A 22,717-nucleotide genomic window follows, 5' to 3' on the forward strand; every position below is an offset into this window, starting at 1 on the left:
AGGGTCGGTGTTGACAGCCTAAATACTTAATTGAAAATATGTGCTAAGATGATCTTACTTGTATGTAATCACTAAGTGGATTTAGTGGTGATAGCACTTTTATTTTTCTTTATCAATTTGGAGTTTAAGTTGACGCCGCCGCTTATGCTTTCGCTGTGCGTCCCACGCGATACTAAAACCGGCGCAAATCTTGTGATTGACGCAGTTATTAAGGACTTGTATAGGTCTCATCTTGCTATAAATTATTGTAACTATGACAGATCTCTATCCTGTATCACCAATTCACCGGTGTCACGACGTTTTACTATTTAATAGCCAAATTGTTTTAGTTCATTTTCCGATACATGAATTTTATACTCTTGGCCAAATTCAGGGAATCTTTTTAACTGTACTCATATAATACTAAAGATTAAATTATCCATATACTTGAAGATTGGCTCTGTACAATTCAGTGCCTATACGGTCTATCTTTCAGACTTCAGGTATTGGGAAGTTACGGTCATCAACGTGATCTCATTGAGAAATATTTTATATCTTTGTGTGATATGAGGCTGTACGTATTGGATGTTTGTTAGTTTGCTTGTTGGTTCCGTTGTTCATCCTAGTCGATGTAGCAGAAGACGTTTACTCTTCTGGATTTTGTACATAGGTTTACTATAACACTATGGTCACTTCCGTTTCCTTATTCAGGGACGTATAATATTATATATCTTAGCCTTGTTGGACAAAATGACACTCTAATGAGGTGACCAATGTAGTAGAATTTAGATTTTGCTCGATTTCGTGGTTTGGGAGACTTGCATCATAAATGGCCCTTGTTATAAGGTCAAATAAAACTGTAATGTTTATGGATTTTCCTTTAAAATAATATATAAGCATTTTTTAGTGAAGCCATACAACCATCAGCTCAAAATGGTAGGTTGAGAGGACTTTTGTTAACACTTGGGATTAATACTATAAAATTCTATCAGTAATCTAACTGATATACAAAGCCATTCCACGAGGGTATCCTTCAGTATGAAATAAGCACTGTCACAGAGTACATTGTTAATCAAATTGTGCTAGCTTTAAGACAGTTTCTATACCACATTAACCGATGCTTTCAGGAAATTTACATATATCGGGATTTTTATATCAACATGTCAACATGGTCATAATCCAAACACAAATTCAATAAACCTAGAGCAAATTATGAACAGAACAAAAATTTACACGAATACTTATGAAAGAGTACAAGGAGAAGAAGACCAGGTGTTCCTGAACGGCAAGCGTCATTTGCTTTATCGACGACACTCACCATGTAAACCTTAGTCAGTCAAAGTAAATAATGCTACGTTCTCAAATGAGAACAAGTTATACCGAAACGGAACCAACGGGCAAACTAACGAGCGTCAAAGACGTCTAACTGAAGCTAGATTTCTGGTAGGAATTTTATTGGAGACGTAAATGTTAAAGAAATTTTCTTTTCGAACACGACCTGTAAAATGTTTATGTAATAGAACGCACCCAGTTGGCCGGAAGTGAAATAGAGTTATCGAACCTATGTGTAGGTAAGACAGGAGCCGATTTCCATCATACCTGATCAGACAATACATATATTGCATACCACACTGCACCTTTATATCGTTATGCGCAGTTACTATGCATTGCGAAGGTTTATGTTATTCTTGTCGTGTAAGTTGACAACAAGATCGTACATTAGCATACATTGATATGTCTGAGCACAAATATGGATATTCAGAAGATTCCGACAGTATATCCGCATCTATCAACCGCATTTCAGTCTTTGTCGGACACAAATATTTTATGAATATTAATCAGTTCATAAAAAACACAAATCAGAATTTATTGGTTTTCTTAAAACACTTTAGTGTATCTGAAATTTCCTCTTTAATCTGACCAATGTACCCGAAAAAAAACCTACTCCCATCGTTACATATGGATTAACAGGACTATGTGAGAGTAGTTAGTTAGTGCATTTTAGTACATATGATACAGTATTTTAACCTTAGACAATGATACAGAGCACTTTGTAAGGGATGTATAATACAGAGGGATGAGAAACTGTTTGTACCTCGTCGACATTCTAGAGCGAAGAAGTTCCAGTAAATCAGCTTTCGTAAAACACAAACGGAAATTTCCGAAATGAACAATAGTAGAAAGCTCAATAATTTTCAAAATAATTGTAACTTTTATTAGAAATAATTCATCTCTTCACTGGTTGATATTTATAAAACAAAATGCACGTTTAAGGGATGCATGTTTCAGCTATTTACAGAGACGTATATAACACATATACGTCTCTGCTATTTACAACTGAAATATCACCCTATATTGTTTATCATGTTCAGTCTACAGGAAGAGGAAAATCATATTTAAACAGAAATCATTTAAAATCTAAGTAATTCTCCAATTGACTGGTGCCAGTTTGTGATAATTCACTCAAATTTATTATTGTTACAAAAATGAGATTGACTTTTTACTAACGAAAAAAATTGCTCTTGTCAGGACAGCCTGCATAGAAGTAAATGAGGCATACATATTGTATATACATGTAGGTATTGTAGATAGATGTGGAAGAAAGGATTTTACGACTTGGTGCACAAACATGAAAGCTTATACCAGAGAAGTCAACAATGTGCCTAGTTTCTTATTTCCCTATAGTATTCATACCTGCTGTATTAATTCATGATTTTGTTTTTCTTATTGTAGAAAGTTTTGTGGTAAATATGCAGTTACTAATAGGACCTGAACATTGATTTTCTCCTTGCCTGCAAGCCTAGATAAGATGTCTGAGACTAAAAAGCATGGAGGTGTGAAGGGAGAAGTTGAATCACCAGTTAAAAAGGATAAGACACTTGCCGTTATAGAAGATAAAGATGATTTTATTCATCGTTTCCGTACACTTTACAATTCGGAAATATTCAGTGACATTGTGCTTGTAGTTGGAGACCAACGGTTCTATGCCCATAAAATTATGCTTGTCACAGCAAGTGAAGTGTTTGAGTAAGTGTTATTCAGACCAAAAAATATAGTACATGACATGTTTCTTTGAACCCAACTGACCAAATATTTTTGACAATTTTCAAGCAAGAACTGATAAAGGCAAGATTTCCCTTTATAGATATTCATGTATATCTGTAGTTAAAGTTGTGTAAAGAAGAAGATTTCCTGACCAGCTGGACCATGTTTTTTTCAGACATGCTATTGGAAATCCGCTTTCACTTGCATAGGTTTTTTTTATATCTTAAACCATGAAAATTTAAAACTTGCTAATCATAAATCCAAATAATTCTGACTCTCTGCATAAACATTTTATTTCTGAAGACATATACTAAACATTGGTGGAAAAGTAGAAATATTTGAAATAAAAGAAAACATTTTGTGATGATGATTTAAAATATTGCGTTGAAAATGTTTTCCTGTGCATGTATACTTGCTTGGATACTGCTGTTTCTGACAGTTCATTATATTAAAGACTTAAAATTATTAATCTTGTACTGCAGTTATCATGTAGTTGTAGATATCCTAGTAATTATGGTCAAAAAAATTTAATTTTGACAAATGTTGTCAGACAATAGCTGATAGATTTGAAAGATTGGTAAGTTTGTTTTTATTGTATGCGTGGTGTCTTTTATATTCTGTACCCCCTCTGGTTTGTAGAGCTATGCTCAGTGAGGCAAGATGGCAGGAATCTAATCAAAATGAAGTCTGTCTCACAGAAGATGAAGAATGTGTGTCAGTGTTTCCAGACTTTCTTAAGTAGGTATATAAAAAGATGTAAAAATACACCATGTATAACATTTTTATCTGTTTCTTACATTGCACAAAAGTGATATGATTAAAGCACACACACACAAAAATGCAATATATTTTTCTAGTCATTATATTTTTCAAGTCACTCCATTCTGATCCATGACTAAAATCTCCTATCTGCATCACTTAATTAAGTTGGTATGAGTCAAGACATGCGCTGCTTTTTTATCACTGAAGGTCAAGGTAATAGTAAGGTGATGTTTCCGTCTTTGTGCATCAGAAAAAATATGAAATAAAGACTAAAAACACATTACTTTGTGGATATATTAAATATTGACTGATGAAGATTGAAGTTTTCACAATTGACAGATTTTCACAAAGACTAGACATATATTTGAATGCATATTTAGGAACATATTTGCATCAATATATCTAGTTTTTTCACAGGTATATCTACAGTGGCTCAGTAGAGTTGACAACATCAATGGTCCACAAGTTACTGATTCTGGCTGATAAGTATGGTATACACGTCCTACACAAAACATGTGTGGAGTACATGTCACGTCACATTGTCACATCTCCAGATACCAATCGCACATTAACCTGGTACCACTATGCCAAGATAACCAATGGCCAACACTTACAAGAGAAGTGTTTAGCATTCATCCTGTCAAACTTCAGCATTATCCAGCAGGCTCCTGACTGGTTAGATCTGTCAGCATCAGTAATGGTGGAATTTTTACAGAGTTCTGAGATTGTTGTGGAGAGTGAATATCAACTGTGGGTGGAAGTTGAACGATGGATAAAGGCTGTGGAAGATCCAGATATTGTATTGGAGAAATTAAAAGCAGTTCTTCCTCATATGAGGTTTACCATGATGGCCCCAAGCGACCTGCTGAAGATAGAGACTTCTGATATTTATAACGAATACACTGAACTGTTCGGAAACCGACTGATGAAAGCTTACAGAGGTCATTCACTTCACACAAGTGATCTAATGGGTCACACTCGTGAGGAGCCCTATCGTAATTACTATCACAAACTGTACGGTATCGGTGATGACCTCAAGTTACGTAACTACATAGAAACACCAAAGACTGAAAGCCATCTGGTAACTACTATGTTAGTACCAATACACTTAAAGCCATTTCCTGTACAATCTAGAGAAGACGACTCTCTGTCTTTTGATGTTGCCTTTTACCCTCAAGGATTCTACCAGGCACATCCACTGTATGGAATGTACATGTCTCGTCAGAATGATGATACTGTACTGAACGTTTCCCGCAGTTCTACTTCCTCCCAACATGTTGTGGATGTAGACATCACCCTGGTTATCTACGCCTACAGAGACAACATGAAGTACACAGCCCACAGTTGCAGGGTGTCCCACCAATTCAGCAGTAAGTCCCGTCATTGTAAGGTAGAGAATGTGATCCCTGTTGAGAACTTAAAGTCTAAAAAGTCACCATATCTAGTGGGAAAACATTTTGAGGCAAAAATTTTCTTGAAGATCCAAAATATTCAACTGGAAGAAAAGGAGAAGAAAGAATAGTGAAAATTAGTAGACAGAGATTGGTTTCCGAGGTAACAATATTGAATGGTTTCCAAGGTAACAATATAGAATGGTATCCAAGGTAACAATGTAGATTGGTTTTCAAGGTAACAATTCAGAATATTAATGGTTCCCACAATAATAACGTAAGATGAAATAACTTAAAGAATTAAAATTTGTCAAAATGTATTCTTTCAGAAATTGTTGATGAATTTGACAGCAATAAATGTACAATATTCATTTCATGATATGGAAACCAAGATAATGTATATATGTCCAAAACATGTGAAATATTACTGTTTCAGATTTGATGCTCACTACTGCCTAGTTTTCTTTTTTGATTTCTATTTCATTTCATCAGTGGTAACTCCACTAGATCAAATAACACATAAATACTCGTAATAATGAAAAATGATGTAAAGTGTGTTATAACATAGATAACTGCGTAGCTACATTTTAGATATGTTTTGCTTTGATTTGGGAATTGCTTTCATGCATATACATATAGTTACTCTTGTTTATATTTTTTTTTTTTTTTTTTTGAACATTTTGTACACTGAAGACATGTTGTTATGAAAGAGATCATGAAATCTGTAATTGGTTGATTGTCCAGTAATCTTACATAAAACCAGAATTCACTGCTGTTTCCAGTGTTTCCATTTTGTTGTCAAGACTAGCAACAATTGATGGTTAATTTATATGTGATTAATTGTGTTATATTAGTGTTAAAAATATCAAAATTATTTTTGGTCATGGTTGTTTTTTACTTGTACTGTAGGAAATATATTGCTTGTAATGACTACTTGTACTGTAGGAAATATATTGCCTGTAATGACTACTTGTACTGTAGGAAATATATTGCCTGTAATGACTACTTGTACTGTAGGAAATATATTGCCTGTAATGACTACTTGTACTGTAGGAAATATATTGCCTGTAATGACTACTTGTACTGTAGGAAATATATTGCCTGTAATGACTACTTGTACTGTCGGAAATATATTGCCTGTAATGACTACTTGTACTGTAGGAAATATATTGCCTGTAATGAATACTTGTACTGCTTGTTTTATATTATGTATTCCAGGTTGTTACTAGATTTTTGCTAAATTTTACATTTTTTGTTTGCAATATATTTATTGTTTATTTGGTTATGAATTGTTTACAGATATACACGTTTATTATTGGAATCAATGTTATATAACTGATGTGTTAATATGATTGTCTTATTTCTCTTGCCAATGTGACAATGGAATGACTATTGATTGTTTTCTCTGCAAAGTTCTAGTATACAGTACAAGTGTAAAAAATCACATTTTTCTTTGTATAAAATAATGAAAGCATATTGTAACAATGACAAGGTTTTATTATCAGGTTTCTTCAGTTTTGGACACACGACAGTGTTCCCTGGTATACAAAGTAACATCAATCCCAGTATGTTAGGATTTGACACACGACAGTGTTCCCTGGTATACAAAGTAACATCAATCCCAGTATGTTAGGATTGGACACACGACAGTGTTCCCTGGTATACAAAGTAACATCAATCCCAGTATGTTAGGATTGGACACACGACAGTGTTCCCTGGTATACAAAGTAACATCAATCCCAGTATGTTAGGATTGGACACACGACAGTGTTCCCTGGTATAAAAAGTAACATCAATCCCAGTATGTTAGGATTTGACACGCGACAGTGTTCCCTGGTATACAAAGTAACATCAATCCCAGTATGTTAGGATTGGACACACGACAGTGTTCCCTGGTATACAAAGTAACATCAATCCCAGTATGTTAGGATTTGACACACGACAGTGTTCCCTGGTATACAAAGTAACATCAATCCCAGTATGTTAGGATTTGACACGCGACAGTGTTCCCTGGTATACAAAGTAACATCAATCCTAGTATGTTAGGATTGGACACACGACAGTGTTCCCTGGTATACAAAGTAACATCAATCCTAGTATGTTAGGATTGGACACACGACAGTGTTCCCTGGTATACAAAGTAACATCAATCCCAGTATGTTAGGATTTGACACGCGACAGTGTTCCCTGGTATAAAAAGTAACATCAATCCCAGTATGTTAGGATTGGACACACGACAGTGTTCCCTGGTATAAAAAGTAACATCAATCCCAGTATGTTAGGATTGGACACACGACAGTGTTCCCTGGTATAAAAAGTAACATCAATCCCAGTATGTTAGGATTGGACACACGACAGTGTTCCCTGGTATAAAAAGTAACATCAATCCCAGTATGTTAGGATTTGACACGCGACAGTGTTCCCTGGTATACAAAGTAACATCAATCCCAGTATGTTAGGATTGGACACACGACAGTGTTCCCTGGTATAAAAAGTAACATCAATCCCAGTATGTTAGGATTTGACACGCGACAGTGTTCCCTGGTATACAAAGTAACATCAATCCCAGTATGTTAGGATTGGACACACGACAGTGTTCCCTGGTATAAAAAGTAACATCAATCCCAGTATGTTAGGATTGGACACACGACAGTGTTCCCTGGTATAAAAAGTAACATCAATCCCAGTATGTTAGGATTGGACACACGACAGTGTTCCCTGGTATAAAAAGTAACATCAATCCCAGTATGTTAGGATTGGACACACGACAGTGTTCCCTGGTATAAAAAGTAACATCAATCCCAGTATGTTAGGATTTGACACGCGACAGTGTTCCCTGGTATAAAAAAGTAACATCAATCCCAATATGTTAGGATTTGACACGCGACAGTGTTCCCTGGTATAAAAAGTAACATCAATCCCAGTATGTTAGGATTTGACACGCGACAGTGTTCCCTGGTATACAAAGTAACATCAATCCCAGTATGTTAGGATTTGACACGCGACAGTGTTCCCTGGTATACAAAGTAACATCAATCCCAGTATGTTAGGATTTGACACACGACAGTGTTCCCTGGTATAAAAAGTAACATCAATCCCAGTATGTTAGGATTTGACACGCGACAGTGTTCCCTGGTATACAAAGTAACATCAATCCCAGTATGTTAGGATTTGACACGCGACAGTGTTCCCTGGTATACAAAGTAACATCAATCCCAGTATGTTAAGATTGGACAAGCGACCATGTTCCCTGGTATTCAAAGTAACATCAATCCTAGTATGTTAGGATTTGACACACGACAGTGTTCCCTGGTATACAAAGTAACATCAATCCTAGTATGTTAGGATTTGACACACGACAGTGTTCCCTGGTATACAAAGTAACATCAATCCTAGTATGTTAGGATTTGACACACGACAGTGTTCCCTGGTATACAAAGTAACATCAATCCTAGTATGTTAGGATTTGACACACGACAGTGTTCCCTGGTATACAAAGTAACATCAATCCTAGTATGTTAGGATTTGACACACGACAGTGTTCCCTGGTATACAAAGTAACATCAATCCCAGTATGTTAAGATTGGACAAGCGACAGTGTTCCCTGGTATACAAAGTAACATCAGTCTATATGAACAATTGAACTTGAACATCATATTTTAATTACATTTTCTAAATGATCATTTATGTTTTGAAGTCTTCAATCATCAGTCAAGCTGTGAATCCTAAAACCTGACAAAAGGAATATTTAACATGTGATATAGAGAATGATTATAGAGGGATCTGTGTAAGAATTTCTTATGTGTATAAACTAGTCAGATATGTAAGGCATTGACTTGATAACAAGTAGGACAAAATCTGGATGAGATGTGACACTGGAAATTGTTAATATGAGGCACATATTGCTCTACAGTATGGTTGTAGGTGTTTGGACCAGTCAGTCCTGGACTTGCTGCTGAAGAAAAAGCCAAGTCCCAAACAAAATAGGCAGTCCCAAATCAAATTTCTGAGTCCATCACAATCAGACAGTTACTTATATGAAGATTGAGAGAGCATGCTGTTACACAAGTCAATATTTCTTTTTTATGAAAACAGGATGAATTTTGTATTTCCAAATTTACACATAAATCATGATTAGGATGAAGGTAAAAAATTCTCCTTTTAAATTTGCATGCAATACATGCTTTGAGACCTTTTAGTCAAATTGCGACATTGTCTACTTTTAAAAACTTGCTAGTTTTTATAGCCCTATAACATGCATTGCTCTTACCATGTACAATATATGTATATATGAAATTATTTTATTATGCTCCCTGAAGGGAGAGCATATAGTCGCCACTTTGTCTGTCTGTCCATTCGTCCATGTCCATCCATCATAATTTTGTCTTGAGCATAACACAAAAACTGTGAGAAGTATCAACATGAAAGACAGATCTCGTTAAGGAGAAACGTAGTGCACAAGAACCATAACTCTTTTTCATAATTTAGAAGTAATTGTCCTTTGTTATTTTTCATACTTAAGTTTTGTTCCATTCGGGGAACATAACCACTCTCTGACAAATACAGGCTTTAGGACAATAACTATACAGGCTTTAGGACAATAACTATACATCCTTTAGGACAATAACTATACAGGCTTTAGGACAATAACTATACATACTTTAGGACAATAACTATACAGGCGTTAGGACAATAACTATACATCCTTTAGGACAATAACTATACAGGCTTTAGGACAATAACTATATATACTTTAGGACAATAACTATACAGGCTTTAGGACAATAATTATACATACTTTAGGATGAAAAAATACATAGGACAATAATTTCATTTACTCGATGATGTATTGTTTAGATTTACTACCAATTGTATTGACATTTAGTAATATTTGTTGTGAACAATGTTCATGTTGATAAACATATTTTGAGATTTTTTACCGTTTATCTTATAGATAATTATAAGAACATGTTATAATTATCATATTTGTATTTTTATTGTGCTAACTGTATTTATTCTACGTCCATTGTCTGCCATCAATGCACGTGCTATATAATATTGTTATTGTGTTAGATATTGTAATCTAGTCGTAATTTATTTATATACAATAAAAACCTGTATCTAAACCTACCAACAATGTCGCATATTTTTACTTCTAAAGAAATTTTGTTCCCTATACACGTTAATAACAGAAATGGTAATTTTATGTCAGATCTCATGGTTTCATTTCAATCATATGCTTGACTGAGGTATTCAATAACAACAGTACAACACAGACCTGTAGATAATAGATTATCACCTGTTCAATAACAACAATACAACACTGACCTGTAGATAATAGATTATCACCTGTTCAATAACAACACAGACCTGTAGATAATAGATTATCACCTGTTCAATAACAACAATACAACACTGACCTGTAGATAATAGATTATCACCTGTTCAATAACAACAATACAACACAGACCTGTAGATAATAGATTATCACCTGTTCAATAACAACAATACAACACAGACCTGTAGATAATAGATTATCACCTGTTCAATAACAACAAACCTGTTCAATAACAACACAGACCTGTAGATAATAGATTATCACCTGTTCAATAACAACAATACAACACAGACCTGTAGATAATAGATTATCACCTGTTCAATAACAACAACACAACACTGACCTGTAGATAATAGATTATCACCTGTTCAATAACAACAATACAACACAGACCTGTAGATAATAGATTATCACCTGTTCAATAACAACACAGACCTGTAGATAATAGATTATCACCTGTTCAATAACAACACAGACCTGTAGATAATAGATTATCACCTGTTCAATAACAACACAGACCTGTAGATAATAGATTATCACCTGTTCAATAATAACAATACAACACTGACCTGTAGATAATAGATTATCACCTGTTCAATAACAACACAGACCTGTAGATAATAGATTATCACCTGTTCAATAAGAACACAGACCTGTAGATAATAGATTATCACCTGTTAACAAACACAGACCTGTAGATAATAATTAACCTGTTCAATAACAACACAGACCTGTAGATAATAGATTATCACCTGTTCAATAACCAGACCTGTAGATAATAGATTATCACCTGTTCAATAACAACACAGACCTGTAGATAATAGATTATCACCTGTTCTGTAGATAATAGATTAACAATACAACACAGACCTGTAGATAATAGATTATCACCTGTTCAATAACAACAATACAACACAGACCTGTAGATAATAGATTATCACCTGTTCAATAACAACAATACAACACAACTGTAGATAATAGATTAACAATAACAACACAGACCTGTAGATAATAGATTATCACCTGTTCAATAACAACACAGACCTGTAGATAATAGATTATCACCTGTTCAATAACAACAATACAACACAGACCTGTAGATAATAGATTATCACCTGTTCAATAACAACACAGACCTGTAGATAATAGATTATCACCTGTTCAATGACAACAATACAACACAGACCTGTAGATAATAGATTATCACCTGTTCAATAACAACACAGACCTGTAGATAATAGATTATCACCTGTTCAATAACAACAATACAACACAGACCTGTAGATAATAGATTATCACCTGTTCAATAACAACACAGACCTGTAGATAATAGATTATCACCTGTTCAATAACAACACAGACCTGTAGATAATAGATTTTCACCTGTTCAATAATAACAATACAACACTGACCTGTAGATAATAGATTATCACCTGTTCAATAACAACACAGACCTGTAGATAATAGATTATCACCTGTTCAATAAGAACACAGACCTGTAGATAATAGATTATCACCTGTTCAATAACAACACAGACCTGTAGATAATAGATTATCACCTGTTCAATAACAACACAGACCTGTAGATAATAGATTATCACCTGTTCAATAACAACACAGACCTGTAGATAATAGATTATCACCTGTTCAATAACAACAATACAACACAGACCTGTAGATAATAGATTATCACCTGTTCAATAACAACAGACCTGTAGATAATAGATTATCACCTGTTCAATAACAACACAGACCTGTAGATAATAGATTATCACCTGTTCAATAACAACACAGACCTGTAGATAATAGATTATCACCTGTTCAATGACAACAATACAACACAGACCTGTAGATAATAGATTATCACCTGTTCAATAACAACAATACAACACAGACCTGTAGATAATAGATTATCACCTGTTCAATAACAACAACACAACACTGACCAACCTGTAGATAATGATTATCACCTGTTCAATAACAACACAGACCTGTAGATAATAGATTATCATACAACACAGACCTGTAGATAATAGATTATCACCTGTTCAATAACAACACAGACCTGTAGATAATAGATTATCACCTGTTCAATAACAACACAGACCTGTAGATAATAGATTATCACCTGTTCAATGACAACAATACAACACAGACCTGTAGATAATAGATTATACAACACACCTGTTCAATAGATTATAACAACAATACAACACAGACCTGTAGATAATAGATTATCACCTGTTCAATGACAACAATACAACACAGACCTGTAGATAATAGATTATCACCTGTTCAATAACAACACAGACCTGTAGATAATAGATTATCACCTGTTCAATAACAACACAGACCTGTAGATAATAGATTATCACCTGTTCAATAAGAACACAGACCTGTAGATAATAGATTATCACCTGTTCAATGACAACAATACAACACAGACCTGTAGATAATAGATTATCACCTGTTCAATAACAACACAGACCTGTAGATAGATAATAGATTATCACCTGTTCAATAATAACATTACAACACAGACCTGTAGATAATAGATTATCACCTGTTCAATAACAACACAGACCTGTAGATAATAGATTATCACCTGTTCAATAACAACAATACAACACAGACCTGTAGATAATAGATTATCACCTGTTAACAACACAGAAACAACAATACAACACAGACCTGTAGATAATAGATTATCACCTGTTCAATAACAACAATACAACACAGACCTGTAGATAATAGATTATCACCTGTTCAATAACAACACAGACCTGTAGATAACAACACAGACCTGTAGATAATAGATTATCACCTGTTCAATAACAACAATACAACACAGACCTGTAGATAATAGATTATCACCTGTTCAATAACAACAATACAACACAGACCTGTAGATAATAGATTATCACCTGTTCAATAACAACAACACAACACTGACCTGTAGATAATAGATTATCACCTGTTCAATAACAACAATACAACACAGACCTGTAGATAATAGATTATCACCTGTTCAATAACAACACAGACCTGTAGATAATAGATTATCACCTGTTCAATAACAACAATACAACACAGACCTGTAGATAATAGATTATCACCTGTTCAATAACAACAATACAACACAGACCTGTAGATAATAGATTATCACCTGTTCAATAATAACAATACAACACTGACCTGTAGATAATAGATTATCACCTGTTCAATAACAACAATACAGCACAGACCTGTAGATAATAGATTATCACCTGTTCAATAACAACACAGACCTGTTCAATAACAACAATACAACACTGTAGATAATAGATTATCACCTGTTCAATAACAACACAGACCTGTAGATAATAGATTATCACCTGTTCAATAACAACACTGACCTGACCTGTTCAATAACAACACAGACCTGTAGATAATAAATTATCACCTGTTCAATAACAACACAGACCTGTAGATAATAGATTATCACCTGTTCAATAACAACAATACAACACAGACCTGTAGATAATAGATTATCACCTGTTAAATAACAACAATACAACACATACCTTTAGATAATAGATTATCACCTGTTCAATAACAACAATACAACACAGACCTGTAGATAATAGATTATCACCTGTTCAATAACAACAATACAACACAGACCTGTAGATAATAGATTATCACCTGTTCAATAACAACAATACAACACAGACCTGTAGATAATAGATTATCACCTGTTCAATAACAACAATACAACACAGACCTGTAGATAATAGATTATCACCTGTTCAATAACAACAATACAACACAGACCTGTAGATAATAGATTATCACCTGTTCAATAACAACAATACAACACAGATTATCACCTGTTCAATAACAACAATACAACACAGACCGGTAGATAATAGATTATCACCTGTTCAATAACAACAATACAACACAGACCTGTAGATAATAGATTATCACCTGTTCAATAACAACAATACAACACAGACCTGTAGATAATAGATTATCACCTGTTCAATAACAACAATACAACACAGACCTGTAGATAATATATTATCACCTTGGAACATCTGGAGTCTACCTTACAGAACAACATACACGAGGCCCGTCGCATGATCTTCATAGCAATTAGGATAATGTGTCTTACCCAAGGGCAGCATAGGATGATTTATGATGTCAGCTTCTTGGGAGACACATATGAGTACTGTAGGAATTATCGACCACACACTTAAGTGTTCCAGGTTGTACCGCGGGCCCCTCATCAATCAAAATAATCTAATTAGGATGTATTTAACTTGTAATGTATCAGATAAGCGTTCTCAATCTAAAATTAGTAGTAATTAATTATATCGCTTGAACGAAACAAGTTGTTTAAAATGAATGTAGTTAGTTCCAATTTACACATGTCAAGCCAATGAATGGGGTCGGACTGCTCATTTAGAAACTAACAAAATATGCAGGATAGCTCAAGTTTGTTGGGTTTTTTTTTTAAACAAATTGCTTAATAACAACAACTTATACCATTTTAAAATAAGATAGAACTGTTTATTTTGTAAGTTATTTCTGCTCATCTGATTAAATAATAATAATAAAAAAAACACTTTAAGTAGTTTGAAGTTTAATTTACTGGCTTATATTCGTTTCTGTCGTTCTAACTTGAATGTTTCACAATTACACAAATTATATATTGCATTCTACAGGTCATGTAGAATTAGATCAATTCGGGAAAAGTCACATTTTCATAACCAGAGCTAAGTTCTAATGTACACCGAACACATGTAAGCTTATACCACACAATAAAAATACAACAATTCATTTCTCTCGAAACGTTGTGTTTGTGTTCTGTCGGGGTACATGTCTATATGGACAGAAAATGTTAATACATTTCTTGTCAGGCATCATCAAAGAGTGAAATTGAAGGACTTGGCATGTCAAGTCTGTTGAAAGTACTGACCATCAAACTCAATGAAATAACCAGGAACGTTGTACACTCATTAAGGGGACATGAGGCAGAATTTAATCAGCGCTTATTTGTTCTGGGTGTAATATAAATATCCCGAAGTCGACAAAAGATTAGTTTTCCTTATCATGTGACTATTTTGAACACAAAGATAGACATCTACAGGGCTGTTTAGTCATATATATATACATGTTAAGTATGTGGATAGGAAGGACAACAGGAAGAAAAAACCTTACTGATCACTTCCAAAGCATGCCTTTCCGGTTTGTAATACTGTACCTGGCCTCATATGATGATGGTTGTGGTCGTACGGTTCACATAAAATCAAAGAAATGCCTTTGATAAGCGAAACTTCAACGTCGGAACAGAGACGTATATATCACAACATATATAGTTCTCTGGTCGGAAGACGTTCTGTAGAGACACCTTTTTCTTTTCCATTGTATTCATATATACACTGTATATACATGTATAATGACCGAACATAATGATTTACAAATTGACTTAACATAATGATCTACAAATTGACTTAACATAATGATCTACAAATTTACTTAACATAATGATCTACAAATTGACTTAACATAATGATCTACATATTGACTTAACATAATGATTTACATATTGACTTAACATAATGATTTACATATTGACTTAGCATAATGATTTACATATTTACCTGCATATATACTGTCTACCTATGCCTACATATATACTGTACACAAATATCTACATATATACTGTACACAAATACCTATTTATATATATATACTGTCTACCTATGCCTACATATATACTGTACACAAATATCTACTATTTATATATATACTGTACACAAATACCTATTTATATATATATACTGTACACAAATACCTACATATATACTGTACACAAATATCTAAATATATACTGTACACAAATACCTACATATATACTGTCTACAAATACCTACATATACTGTACACAAATACCTACATATACACTGTACACAAATACCTACATATACACTGTACACAAATACCTACATATACACTGTACACAAATACCTACATATACACTGTCTACAAATACCTACATATATACTGTACACAAATACCTACATAAATATACTGTTCACAAATACCTACATATACACTGTACACAAATACCTACATAAATACTGATCTATACACCAAATATAAATATCAGTTCTTTCATCTTTCCTTTGTTATTTATCTTAAGACGACCATACTTTAGACTTCCATATCGTTATCATTATCTCGTTATTTCCTTTATTTGATCACTATGACCTTTTCGACGCATGTATAGTTTTCCTGGAATTCTAACTTAAAATAAATCCCGCTTATGTGGAATGTATTTTTATCTCGTTTTAGATTCGTGGAAAACTTCCAAATATTTTGTGAATATTGATTAAAGTTCCGGGATTAAGACCGTACATTATTTCTAGATTAAAGTAACATATTTGATATTTTATCAAAATAGTGGCTAACAATGGAGGGTGAGAAAGAAAATATCTACGAAAAATACAAAGTATTCTAGTGTTAATTTTGATTCGTCCTTGATATATCTAATTAGTTTGAAGTGTTTGTGTAGATATTGACCACATGAAGCACTAGTAATACAAACTGAAACTAGAAAGTTCCTATGTCTCTGACTATCATGGGTTTCAGAAAAACACAGTCCATATCTAGAGACAATGTGGAACCTTAATAACTAAATATAATTGTCAAAATCAAAGATGGCCGTCGGTCGGCCCTTTTTGTCTTTGTGATTAATCTCAAAATTAAAAATTCATTATTAAGGACCAAGGGCAATGACATATAAAATTTGAGAAAGAGCTATCCAGTAAAAAATTATAACTATAACTGTCAAAATCCAAGATGGCCGCCTGCCGACCATTTTATCACGCAATCAATTCTAAAATGGGTCATGCACAGCTAGGATTCAAAATCAATTAAGAGAACATTCCATGAATACATATCAAAAAGTAGCAATAACAAAATACAACTGACAAAAGTCAAGATGGCCACCTGTCTGCCATTTTGATTTTTTTTTTATCTCTCCATGAATAGAGAATGCACCAACTTGGGATCAAGAGGAATCTACATAAAAAACTGAATTTTTTCAAACCATTACCGCTCCAGAATTTGATAAGATGATAATCGGTGAATTCTTTAAGGAAGAACTAGACGCATGCGCAGGATCAGGGACGGCGAACCATGGACAAGGCCAACTGGAGCAGTGTGCCATGCGATGATGATGGGGTAAAGGCAGTATACATCAGTTTATAAAGGGCATCCTTTGGAACCACAGATATCTATTGCGATACACTTAATGATCATCGGTATGTCCTCAGATCGGCAACTCAGTGAAATCAGTATCTAATGCTTTAGAATGCTAAACCCCAAAATCAAGTGTCTGCACTGTCGGTGTCTCCTACTAAGTGTGATGGAAACCAAAATGACGCGCGCCTCTAATTTTGTCGGATCTTTGGCACGCTGATTACGATACATATATCTTATCGATTCTGATAGATGCTTTATATATCTATAAATCATTAAATCATGGATCAGTTATGACGAGTATCATTGCTATGGTTTTTAATTAATCTATTTATAAAAGGCGAGTTGTTAGAATTATGTTTAGGGTAACGTTACATGTAGTTGACAAGCGCACTGTTACTACACTTAGCAACTGACGTAGCGCAAAAACTATCAAATAGCTACAACAAGTAATGGGGAACGATGTAAGTACACGTATAATGTATAAGTATTTATCAGGCCTGTTTTTATTGTATTTACGGTAGAATAAATGCTATGCACTGTGTATCGTATCAGGGTATCTATTTATGGACCATGTGCAATTTAGCAAACACGACAGCTGTTTCATCTCAATTCACAGTAAGGTAATACATACTACTGCGGCAACATTTGGTTATTACAAGCGTTTTAACTAACCAGGTAAGTGTTTTCCTCAAACATCCGCCATACTTTTGTTTTGTTTAACTAACACTATTGTTATATTCTTACTCGCAGTAGATAATAACCTGTAATTTTTGTTTATAACGTATTTAGGATAGATGTATACCCAACAAAAACAAACGAACAATTAAATTATGCAATCAATAGCCTATGATATTTTGGGAAATTTGTACAAAATTTGATATCAGTGTGAAGGGGCAAGCCTACTCTTTGCAATGATGTAGAAGAAAAATCTGTACGACGTCACTAGTGTCACTTCAGTGACTGGTGTGGGCACCTCTTGCACGAAATCCTGCATGGATTCTCCTCTGCATGGAATTCATGAGAACATAAATAAGCATTAAGAGGATATTGTTCCATTCTTGAGTTCATGCTGCGGTCAACTGGACGCGGTTGACGTTCCCTAATACGTCTGTCCAGCTCATCCCACAGATCTCAATGGGAGACCTGTCGGGGCTATATGGGGCCATTCCAGAGGCTGGACATTGTTTGCCGCGAGAAACTCTCGACAAACTCTGGCAACAAGCGGTCGAGCATTGTCTTGCTGGAAAATTAGGTAATGACGTCTGAGAAGTGGAAGGAGGATCTGGTCTCTGTATCGAACGACATTGAGATTTGGATCCAGGAACATTAAGGGGGATTTCACCACATGGGAGATGAACCACGCATGCGTCGGCGAAACGCTCACTGCTTCTACGATATACCTTTTTCTTTCTGTCTGACCGACACAGACAAAATCCAGACTCGCCGGTGAACATCACACGCCTCCAACGACACATCTCAAACCTATTCGGGCCATGTCTGCGCATCCAGTCAAGACGCATTTGCTGCCTCCGTGGCGTCAGAGGCGGTACGACTTAGGTCGGCTCGCAATGATTCTCTCGGCACTCAAGCGGTTCCTGGAAGTTTGAGCACCAATAGGTCTGCCATGAGTACCTAAGTATGCAACGCAGTCTTTATAGCAGTCTTGAATCTGTTGCGTAAGTGCGACAACCGAATCGCCCTGTCTTGTGGTAACCTAGTAGCATGGAAACGTGTATATAGACGGTTAATTGTACAAAGAGAAACGCCGAACTGCCATGCGACAGCAATATGGCCATGACCATCCATTAATATCGCAATCTCTATCCCCTGAATTTGCATTAAGCATGACATGTTGGTCAATGGCGAAATCAAAAAAGCCAATGTGGAAAATTAATGTGGATGGACTTAGAGTATCAATCGTTTGAAAAAATCCGGCTTGGCTTGATCACACCGCGTGATTTGGACTAAAGAAGCTCAAAAAGCCAGACAATGACATCGTCACGCTTGGCTGATTTTAGGGTAGATTGTTGAGAAGGAGATCATTGTTGATGTAACACCTGGCCAAATATTCCATTATTTCCTTACAGTGTACTACAGGGGGGAAACTTTGTGCGTTTTTTTTGTATTTTTGTTGAGTATATTTACTTGCTATTTCTTACACATTCAGTTTCTCTCTCGGAGATGCTACATTTATGCTTAACACATTCAGATAGGTGAGCAAAGTTGCCAAACTAGATTTATAGTACTGAGAACATAAACCAAGTATCATGGTGACCTATTATAATCGCTTCTTGTGTATCATCGTACTGTGTGTGGCTTTTAACAATTTTGACTTCTTTTTGAAGACCTCCACACTGATTTCAATTTTACAGAATCCTGCCATGGCCGATGGTGCATCACCATTGTATATGTAGATAGAAGGTATCTGAGGGGCGGGCCATTGTACAATGGTATCGTTAGAGTGACTGGTAGACCGAGATTACGTACAAACCGACTGACTACTATTGTGATAGTAACGAGTTAAGTCTATAAGACACCTCCCCTGTATATGTTACTGTGAAGACTTACTTTGTTGGGATCTAATTTGTTTATCATCGTTTAATATAAACGAAGCACAGTCATTATTGCAATCATATTCTACATTTACCGAAGTCGTTTCCATATATTTTTTTGTTTCCCAACCATTAAAGGGTAGAGTGAGATATTTTTTATCTTCAGCAACATATCAAAATAAATGTTAGATCTTTGTTATCCAGCCTGTTAAGTTTATGTAAACAGGTAGCTCAGTAATCGTTTGGTTTATTGTGATCTTCAAACAATATTAAGTTTGGTACACGAGTCTGTCATTACTCTACTTCATAAACACTTCAAACAATATTAAGTTTGGAACACGAGTCTGTCATTACTCTACTTCATAAACACTTCAAACAATATTAAGTTTGGAACACGAGTCTGTCATTACTCTACTTCATAAACACTTCAAACAATACCAACAAGAAAGCGAAACATCACTTGTCACATTTTATCGTGGAACACTGTATACCGGTATAATTTACATGCTATTTAAGTCCTTGGTTTCAATTATCTAACTTCACGCTTAGTTTAATATTACGTTTATTGCCTCCGAAATGAAGAGAACAAAGAAATTTGCGTAAAACTTGTAAACAAAACATTCAGTACATACATACCTGACTACGTAATAGGTGATAATATATGATTTATTTACAAAATAATAGTCAGTATTACGTCATACTTAGAAGAAATCAAATTGTATATAAATTGAATATTTGTTTTCAAACTTCTAAACTAGAAATGAATTAAATTACTAATACGTGGCACATGACATGAATATGTTAGAACATAATATCAATATATCTGTATATATTAATAATCAAACATAAACACGAGTTTATACTAGATCAGATCATGTCTTGTCTACAATAATCAGCTGTAACGTGAATTACATATACAAGTCAAACATCTTTTTTTCTATTTATTCATTCATTCAACATATTTTATTAACAAATATGTATGTCACGTGCAAGTACTCAATAACAACACAACAGTTTTATACAGATGTTACTTTTATATTCTCATTGAAAGATGTTAACAGTAGAAAGTTCTATACACGACTGACTCATCTACTCACACAGCACTAGTTAAATCCCCGTGTACATGTTTACGTTATCAGTGCCTGTCCTGTGTCAAGTTTACAAGTTTTACAAGTTTTATTAATCACTCCAGACACACCATAAGTGTGTAACAGGAGGCCAATCATCAAATACAATCAGATACATTGTTACATATTGTCTGCAAATAATCAGATACATTATACATAATGAAATGTGCATACATACATACATACATACACACGCACATACATACACATATACCTACATATATGCATACGTACATACATACATACATACATATATACATACATACATACATACATACATACATGCCCATACATACTTACATATAATTTTAGATACATACAATTAATTCAGAAATTACTAAGTATTTTTTCTAGTTTTTGTATAAATTTTGTTACTTTCCGAAGTAAAGGGGCATTACAAATAGTGAACATTCCTTTCATTTTCAAAACACTTGGTTGTTGGTAATAGTATTTAGGTAAGTATTTTTGACGTATTTCTTTAATACAGTCGTTTTCACATTGATAAAGGTAATGATACTCATCGCCAATATTTAAATTACATAATAAACAAATTCTTTCCTGGCGAGGTACACCTGTCCATCTACCAGTTTCGATTGGTAACTTACAATTAGATGTTCTAAATCTACACAATGTTTTTCTATCTTCTGGGTTTAGTTTAATTAATTAAGTCTCTAATTCCCATTTGCTTTTAAAGATTGAGTAAGTTTCTCCACGTGAAGAAAAATCAGTGTCAAGGTACCACTTCTGAATAAACTAATCAGTTAATCGTTATTTAACTTTAGACTTCAAAAGGATTTTATCAACGGTACATATATACTGAAACGAATAAGAAACGCAACTTCAAATTGCAGGTTTAATAAAATAATACTTGTGAGCATTATGTCTAAATTTCATATGTAATAGTTAATATTGAATATTGATGTAACATCCTCTAAATGGTTGGAGATTTTTAAGAAAAGGTCACTTCGCTAGAAGGTCATGATTGGTAGTACCCTACGTGAATCCAAGTTGAAATGGCAGCAGTTTTGAAACCGTGCCCTAATATCGTGTGTGTCCTCCTCGAACAGCTATAGCATCTCTAATTCTTCGTTGCATCGAGTTCATCAGGGCATTGACTGTCCGTATTGGAATGTTATTCCATTCTTGGACGAGTGCATTTGCTAACTGGGGGAGGGTATTTGGGGGGTTACGGCGATTGCGAATTCTTCTGTCTAGTTCATCCCACAAATGCTCGATTGGGGACAAATCGGGGCTATATGGAGGCCAATC

General features: G+C 34.5%; 1 protein-coding gene across 1 annotated transcript; it reads left to right on the forward strand.

Annotated features, from left to right (window-relative positions):
* Positions 1-1,610: 1,610 nt before the first annotated feature.
* LOC132551906 (BTB/POZ domain-containing protein 17-like) lies at positions 1,611-6,161 on the forward strand. Its single transcript, XM_060216053.1, has 4 exons — positions 1,611-1,674; positions 2,713-3,006; positions 3,664-3,762; positions 4,204-6,161. Exons 2-4 carry the CDS (start codon positions 2,789-2,791, stop codon positions 5,306-5,308), a joined length of 1,422 nt encoding a protein of 473 aa, XP_060072036.1. The 5' UTR covers positions 1,611-1,674; positions 2,713-2,788; the 3' UTR covers positions 5,309-6,161.
* Positions 6,162-22,717: the final 16,556 nt, after the last annotated feature.

This window comes from Ylistrum balloti, unplaced genomic scaffold (genome assembly GCF_031769215.1).
Source record: "Ylistrum balloti isolate Yb309-2 unplaced genomic scaffold, AGI_CSIRO_Ybal_v1 Utg369628, whole genome shotgun sequence".
NCBI lineage: Eukaryota > Metazoa > Mollusca > Bivalvia > Pectinida > Pectinidae > Ylistrum > Ylistrum balloti.

Bases quoted from the DNA above. Each gene is read 5' to 3' on its own strand.
- LOC132551906 (XM_060216053.1), top strand. From the start codon at position 2,789: ATGTCTGAGACTAAAAAGCATGGAGGTGTGAAGGGAGAAGTTGAATCA. The intron at 3,007-3,663 runs GTAAGTGTTATT...TCTGGTTTGTAG, and splicing joins ACAGCAAGTGAAGTGTTTGA to AGCTATGCTCAGTGAGGCAA. The intron at 3,763-4,203 runs GTAGGTATATAA...GTTTTTTCACAG, and splicing joins GTGTTTCCAGACTTTCTTAA to GTATATCTACAGTGGCTCAG.